This window comes from Poromitra crassiceps (genome assembly GCF_964638095.1).
Source record: "Poromitra crassiceps genome assembly, chromosome: 4".
In the NCBI taxonomy this organism is placed as follows: domain Eukaryota; kingdom Metazoa; phylum Chordata; class Actinopteri; order Beryciformes; family Melamphaidae; genus Poromitra; species Poromitra crassiceps.
This window is the reverse complement of record NC_139626.1, coordinates 7,920,177-7,928,474: the sequence shown is the minus strand read 5'-3', so window position 1 is coordinate 7,928,474 and position 8,298 is coordinate 7,920,177. Positions and strand designations below refer to the sequence as shown.

General features: G+C 47.2%; 1 protein-coding gene across 1 annotated transcript in view; it reads right to left on the bottom strand.

Annotated features, from left to right (window-relative positions):
* The window catches only part of tbkbp1 (TBK1 binding protein 1), a gene marked incomplete at both ends in the record, with an annotated part of 32,649 nt that overhangs the window by 11,219 nt on the left and 13,132 nt on the right, over positions 1-8,298 (bottom strand). Inside the window, 2 exons of the mRNA XM_083635736.1 lie at positions 4,036-4,183; positions 7,933-8,037. Of these exons, the coding sequence (XP_083491862.1) occupies positions 4,036-4,183; positions 7,933-8,037 (253 nt within the window). The remainder of the gene's footprint in view (positions 1-4,035; positions 4,184-7,932; positions 8,038-8,298) is intronic.

Below are 8,298 nucleotides of genomic sequence, written 5' to 3'. Positions count from 1 at the left end.
GTTTTCGTTGCCGTTGGCCCTGATTGGCGCTCCTGGCCGTTGTGCCAGTTTGAAAGAGCGACTTCCTCCCTGGGCAGCACCTTTCAGATTCTACCTGGGTGATTTGGTCTGTGTGTGGGCGTAGGCTCGTGATTCAGCGGCGTTCACACACACACACACACACACACGCACACATGCACACACACACACACGCACACACATACACACACACACACACACAGACACGCACACGCACACGCACACGCACACGCACACACACACAGACACAGACACAGACACACACACACACACAGACACGCACACACACAGACACGCACGCACGCACACACGCACACACAGACACGCACGCACGCGCACGCGCGCGCACACACACACACACACACACACACACACACACACACACACACACACACACACACACACACACACACACAGTCCTTGAGCCGGGAGATATTGTTACTTGTTCCCTCTCTGCACACTAAAGTATGAGTCAGCAACAGCAGAGTTGGCGATGACATATTTCCTCCATTTTTGTTATCAGCCACCCACATCCCGCAAGGGGTCAGAGTTCACGGTCGGCTGACTCCACCCACATCCCACAAGGGGTCAGAGTTCACGGTCGGCTGACTCCACCCACATCCTACAAGGGGTCAGAGTTCACAGTCGGCTGACTCCACCCACATCCCACAAGGGGTCAGAGTTCACGGTCGGCTGACTCCACCCACATCCTACAAGGGGTCAGAGTTCACGGTCGGCTGACTCCACCCACATCCCACAAGGGGTCAGAGTTCACGGTCGGCTGACTCACCCACATCCCACAAGGGGTCAGAGTTCACGGTCGGCTGACTCCAGAACAGCTGTTACAGCAGTAATATGCAGCAGGGCACTGCAGAAAGTGTCTATATGTTAATAGGTGACCTCATCATGTATTCACTCGTGCAGTTTTGAAACAAGTGGCTGTCAAGTGGGCGAGACAATTTGGCTTTAAAATGGAAAATCTAAGTGTTTTAATCTTGTATTTCAGTCTCTTTTTTCCTAGTATGTTGGAAGACAGAAAGAAGTGGAGCATTCTGCCCTATGTGAAGCTACCGTCACCAGTTTCAAAGACATTAAAGCCGTTTTCCCACATGCGTACCGGGAAAATTACCTGTAAGTCAATATCGGACATTTCCCTTCACACCTGGGCGCTCGCATGTGGGAATATAGCAGCGAAATTGCCTGTATGTTTGGGGGCGGGGGGAGGGGGGGAGCTTATTTTGGGGTCGGCAAAACTCTGATGGTGAAATAAGTTCGCTTGTCACACAATAATCACACTCGTTTGACTTAAGAGCAGCGTCAAGCCAGCGTAATAAACACAGCCGATTTCCCCCCTCCCCTCTCTGCTCGAGAGGCCAGTCCTTCAGTCCTCTGCACTTCGCAGCAGCCTGACACAGGACAGACACAGCGAGAATGGCAGTGGCTTGCAAGCCGCCCAACGCTTGTAGCCTATGTATGTAGAGAAAGCAAATGCACGAAGCGAAATGTGGAAGTAGTTTGCTTTGATGTTAAGTTAAGTTAAGTTAAGTTATCCTTTATTTATCCCCTTGGGGAAATTCATCCTCTGCATTTGACCCATCCTCTACTAGGAACCTTCCTAGAACTAGGAGCAGTGGGCAGCCACTGTGCAGCCGCCCGGGGACCAACTCCAGTTCTTTTGCCAGTACCTTGGTCAGGGGCACTGACAGGAGTATAACCCTAACATACATGTCTTTCTTGATGGTGGGAGGAAACCGGAGCACCCGGAGAAAACCCACACGGACACGGGGAGAACATGCAAACTCCACACAGAAAGGACCTGGGACGGACCGGGGTTCGAACCCGGGACCTTCTCTTGCTGTGAGGCAACAGTGTTAACCACTGAGCACCGCCTTGAGTAGCCGTACCTGTTAGTGATGATAGATGACTGCGAAGTGACGTTAAGCACAACGTGTGTACACCTCGCCCATGAGAGAAGGACCGGCAAATGACTGGACCCGTTCTACACTTGTGTCCCTGATCGCGCATACCGCTCTTCTGACTGGCTCGAAACTGGTGAAATGTCCGCGACGACGGGGTCGCGCTTATACCGGAAAACAACTTTCACACATGAAGGCATTAGACCGCGTTCCGGTCATTTAGCCGGTAAAAAGCGCATGTGGGAAAACAGCTTAATAAGTGAAAGAATTAATTTGCATTACAATACCTCCAATTGTCTTGCCTAACTGGTCTTGCCTAACTGACTGAAAAACAAGTGTGAATGACACAATACACAATTAGCAATCATCCAGACGGGAATCACAGGCTGAATAAAAATGGGAAAGATGCTAAAATTGGCAGAACAAACAGCCACACCAACTGTTTTCCCATCCAGAAGGATTGCATTTCAGTTACAACTCTCCTTTTTCTGCTCGTGTGATTGGGCAGTAAAGACACAGCTGATTATTTTGCCAATAGGTCAAATGTTTGCTGGACAAACTGTTGCATTTGAGAAACTGAGGAAAACTTAGCCATGATCGTTTTACTGTAGCCATATAGTTGATGTGGATCAGCCTTTTTTTTTTAACCATTATTGTTCTATTTATATTACTGCCTAATTATACAGTAATTATATAAATTAAAGAGCTTAGCAATTATTCTCTCATATCCAGTCATCAGTCTTTTGAGCTGATACGGATCTGCATCAGAGTAGTAGGACATGAACCATAAAGCTGACCCAAACAAGCCTCTCAAATGTATATTTCACCACTGGATTATGTAACAGATTCAAATGTGACTGTCAGCTAATGCTTCTGAAGTAAAAGTGCATATTTGACAGAAATGCAACGCCTTCTATAGATTTTCTCAGAGTCACACGGGGATAAATGAATAAATGACGTAGAGCCATGGACTAAAGAAATATTATAGACTGAAATCCTTCTGGAGAGCTGCAGCCAAACAGTGCTGTGAGCAAAAGTTCTTGTTAAAAGAAGGGCCCATAATCAGAAGCGGACGGTCTGTTTTGGCCGCTCACATTCATGACAGTTGACAGTTATGCTGCATTCAAGTGCTGTCGGAATAATCGGAAAAATGAGATCCCGACTGGGAAAATTCACGTGAACGGACGCTCAAGTCGGAAAACAACAACCCGCCGAAAATTTTGCCAGGCAGAAACATGGCGGACGATGCTTTGTTGATGGCAAGAAACGTTTTATTTTGCTCACGTCATTTGTAATAATGCTATTACGGTTAGTTGCTGTCCATGTAGAGTGGCCTAGATTAGTTAGAAAGGTTACCTATTAACATTAATCCTGATTTGGTTTTACATGTTCCGATCATCCAGACATCACAAGCAGCGCACGTGAACACCCAAACGTCAGAAAAATGACTAGCTTGGAAAATCGGAGCATCCGAGGAGCACTTGAATGCAGCAGGGAGACTAATTAATGCTTCGTCTGCCGACACTTTTGAAACGGTCGTCGACAGAAATGAGGATTTGAGTCGACACTTTCAAGTGCCGGTGAGCAGTGTCTGCTACCTGGTGAAATGTCTAGTGTCGCTGACTACGTCATAGTATCGCACAAGTCTGATTGGCTATATAGACGGCACGGGCACGCGATTGACTTCCTTGTTTTGGTTGGGGTCAACCCGCTAGTTTTCGCTCGATTGAAATGAATGAACGTGTCCCCGCTATTTTTATCAGCCTGTCCTTGATGTATGACTTCGTGAAAATCACAAAGAACGTCGTGACCAATTTCCCAGAGAGAGAGGAGGTGAGTTGTGTGGTTGTGTGCTGTTTATATGCGGCTGCAGCCAAATACGTTACATCTTGCCTCCGAGGTGGTTTCACTGTGCATTTCGTTCCCTCTCTTCTCTTGGCTGTCAGTCTGCAGCTGCTTATAGCGAGTGTCACGTGACCGTTGAACCGAGGCGAACGTCCTCTGAACTATAAATGCAACACCATGAGCGACACTTTCTTTTTCGTCTGCGACCATGTGCTGAGCGACACTTATAATACGTATAAATTAGCCTGCAACTCACTGTGTGTGTCGGGGCTGGCGTGCAGCTGCAGGTACTGCATGTCTTTGCTGTGCAGCTGCGTGTTGATCTTCTGCAGGGAGCTGTCCCTCTGCCTCAGAGCCGACTCCAGGTTCAAGATACGTTCCACATGCTCCTCCACCAGGCTGGTCTGCAATCACACACACACACAGACACACACACACACACACACACACACACACACACACACACACACACACACACACACACGCGCACACACACACACACACACACACACAGGGACACCGTGTGAGCGGACATATTGGAAGAGCTTTTCTTGTCATTTGCAGATATTTGTTTGCCAGCTTCACTGATGCAGTTTCTTCCCACAGCCCATCACTCTGATGAACACTTATCGTGCATTCCTTTATAACTGGGAACTGTTAATCTTACGGTTCAAAGGTCATGAGCTGGGACGGTGACGTCACCAGAGCTGGTATTTCCCATTCCAAACTCGTAGGAGCCTCAGCAGCCCCGACCTCAAAAATCCAAGATGGCTGCGCCGCGCAACAACAGTAGTTATAATCGTAGTAATATTGTTTAGAACTTCTGTTTTGTTTGTGTCTCATTAAATCAGCTGTACACACACAGCACTGCCTAACGTCAATCTGTGTGGACATGAGGCTGCAGTGTTTGTATGCTCAAAATGCAGAGAAATGCCATGTTATCAACTGTTATTGCTAACAATGGCTAGCCTGGCTAGCGACTGGATCTGACCAATGAACAGTGAACTTCCCAGCTCAAGTTTTCTGCAAATGGAACGCTAACAAAACGGATGTGACGTCATTTAGCCTCCACATGCCAGTTATTTTGCGATAAAGGAACGCACGATTAAACCAGTCACTTGTTCACTTCAATTGAACTCTTCGCTGTACACTTGAATCACTTTACTTTGAATCACTTTACCTGTTGGATATACACACACACACACACACACACACACACACACACGCGCACACTCGCACACACACACACACACACACTGCAGGCAGTTCTGGCACGTGAGTACAATACAAGATAACAGGGCAAAAGTCAATGAAGTCCGGTAGGTGGATGGTTTTAACTTTCGCCCCATCCATCTTTCTGTCAGTAGGAGTCTTTTTTCCCTCCAAAGGTAGGTACAGTAGGTGGATGGAGCCATAGAAACGGTCAGAGCTCCCGCAGAGGAAACTTCAGGTGACATTGAAACGGTGTCAGTCCTCGGCAGGTGGCGATCCCAACTCTTTGGCACAACCCCTCCTTTAATCACTCGGCCCGCGTAGGAGTGCTGAGGCGGCGCGCTGTTAGCTGCCCAATGGACTTCAGCCTCAGATCAGATGCTTCATTATCACAGAGGGGGTCTGGGAAGGGCCAGCCAGCCAACCTGTTCAGTTGGAAGCCTCGACTGGTTTTGGATTGGCTTTGAGCCATCGGTAACCAGTGGAAGAGATTTCCTCCAAAAGGAGGAGAGAGAGAGAGAGAGAGAGAGAGAGAGAGAGAGAGAGAGAGAGAGAGAGAGAGAGAGAGAGAGAGAGAGAGAGACTCCTATTGTCAAAAAGACTGATGGGCAAAAGTTAAAACAAATTGTAGTATTTTTTAAAACGATAATAACTTTAAGGCAACTTAAGTAACACAATGAACAGGCTGGATCCTCTTTGCTAGAGTGATGAGGTATAGAGTGACTGATGAGGTAATATGACTGAGGTCATGTTTTTCACCCTGAACGGATATTATTGTGTTTTGCAGAGGAATTCTCCAGTTAAGGTGCGTTCACACCGAGATATTTATTTTTCGCTCTGTCGCTCAAGTCAACCCTTTGGAATCGCTCTGTCGCTCTGTTTAAATCGCTCATCAACAGGCACACGAAATGACGGACATGTGGGGGATATAACGTTACGCAATGTCATGATATTTGTCCACTACGAGCCACGTCATTGTTTACAAGCTAAAGCCTATCAGCGTGCTCCTAATGCGAGCTCCATACCGGTAGGACAGACTTCACTTCATGTCAGCTGTCAGCCTGTCAATGTGGTTTGTTGCCACACAATAAACCAGCGGTTTGTTCCAAGCCAGTGTGATCCTTGACTCGCTCTCACACGGCAGCCAATCAGCGTTGAACAGCGAGCGACTGATGCCAGCGTATTTTCGCTCGAGTTGGAATATTTAATCTCGAGCGACGAGCGAATTTTCTCCCTATCGCTCTGTCTCTGCCGCTCGGACGCCCAGCGATTTTTCTCCCAGGCGAATATACGCTCAATCGCTCGTTTGCATTGACTTTGTATGTAAACTCGACGCCAGCGAAAAACTTTAATAGGTCGGTGTGAACGCAGCTTAAGAGTTCATACGACGAGGGAGATCCTTGACCCAAGCTACACACAAAATCTGCACAAAATGCACAAAACGACTCCTCTAAATGCAATGCATTTTGTCAAGTGTATCTGACTTTTTCACTCCCTCCATAACTCACATGGTGGATGAAAGTCCTCAAACTAGAGGAAACTCGTGTAAGGCCGTGTGCCGACAGGAAGCGTTTTAATTGAGCTGCCTTTCTGCAATTCCTTCTCGACGGTAAAGACGTGCCACTAGGAACGCTGCTCTTCCCGGCACCGCGCCTGGATCTTTAAGCGCTCTCGACGGCTAGTGCTTTTGGGGCGGAGCGCTCTGGGCGCCTCAAGCAGAGAAAAGTTGGAACATGATTTCCGAAGCACTCTGACCTGAAGAAAAGACTTCCTGTCCACGCGGCCCCTAAGAAGAAAAGGCTTCCTGTCCACACGGCCCCTAAGAAGAAAAGGCTTCCTGTCCACACCAGACCTCTTTATGTCTAATAGATTAGTCAGGTAAGGAGGTCTTACATGAGTTTCCTATTAGAGAGCAGGCACAGGGTGCAGCGCTCATGTAAAATGGAAGCAGTTGACATTATGGAACAGAATGAATACGACAATATATTTTGTTCTGGTGCATGTAATGTACCGTAAATTCCGCACTATAAGCCGCACCGGACTATAAGCCGCAGCAGCAAAATTGACTGTTTGTTACATATATAAGCCGCACCGGACTATAAGCCGCGGGTGTTTTAATGTTTTTTTTTTTTTTTTTAATTGTGTTTTAATGTTTAATTACCATATGTAAGGGTTCGTGCACAGAGGGGATTGTCGGGAAAGAGATGGCTGTTTGAGGAAGCTCCCATTTATTAACATTTCAACAAAACAACATAACACAACACCACCTGTGTTTTTTTTTACAGTGCACACAGTGTCCGCGGTGTGGTGAAAAGAGGGCAAGAGAGGAAATTAAAACAGAAGTGGATTTATAGTTAGAAAGAGTGCTAAAGAAGAGAGAATTCCGTTTTTTTTTGTTTTTTTTCCTGAAAAAAATCCATAGATAAGCCGCACCGTTATATAAGCCGCAGGGGCCAAAAAAGCCCAAAAAACGGGGAAAAAGCCGCGGCTTATAGTCCGGAATTTACGGTAATACAACAGAAATACACGTGAAAGACAAGTTACTCTTCTTTTTTTGTGGTAAATATCCAGAGTTAGCAAAGGCTTTGTGATCATTTTGCCTGACAAGCAGGGCTTTGTGGTCAGGGAGACGGGCCGTCCTTCAGTCCCCTCACTGCTGGAGTGTCCTTGAGCAACACACTGAGTCCCTACCAGCTGCGGGGCTGTTCTGTTCCTGACCCTGACCTCTGACCTCTGACCTCCCTATGGAGGGGGGACAGAGAAGAGAAATAGAGTGCCAGGGACACATCCCGTGTCTCACCATTCCGAGTGTGTGTACTGTAAGTGTGTACGTGCGTATGTAGTGTGTACTGTAAGTGTGTACGTACGTATGTAGTGTGTACTGTAAGTGTGTAGTGTGTACTGTAAGTGTGTAGTGTGTACTGTAAGTGTACTCTCTGACCATCTTGTCCAGATCCCTCTGGAGGTTGCTCTTCTCCATGTGAATCTTCTCATAGGCCTGGATCACATCCTCCAACTGCTCCTCTCTCTCCTTCCTCTTCTGGAGCTGGGGAGGGAGAGAGAGTTTTGAGTTTTAACAAGCCTTTAATGAAGCCTCTACCTACGTCATGTACATCATGGCAGAGGACAAACAAGTTTCACAAAACAAGAAACCAGAACCAAAGCAACCCCCCCCCCCCAAAAAAAAGGAAAAAAAGAGGGAGAGAGAGAGAGACAGAGACACAGAGAGAGAGAGAGAGAGAGAGAGAGACCACACTAAGAAATTCCACAGTGAGAGTCATCAAATGTGTCTCATAAGAACCTGTTT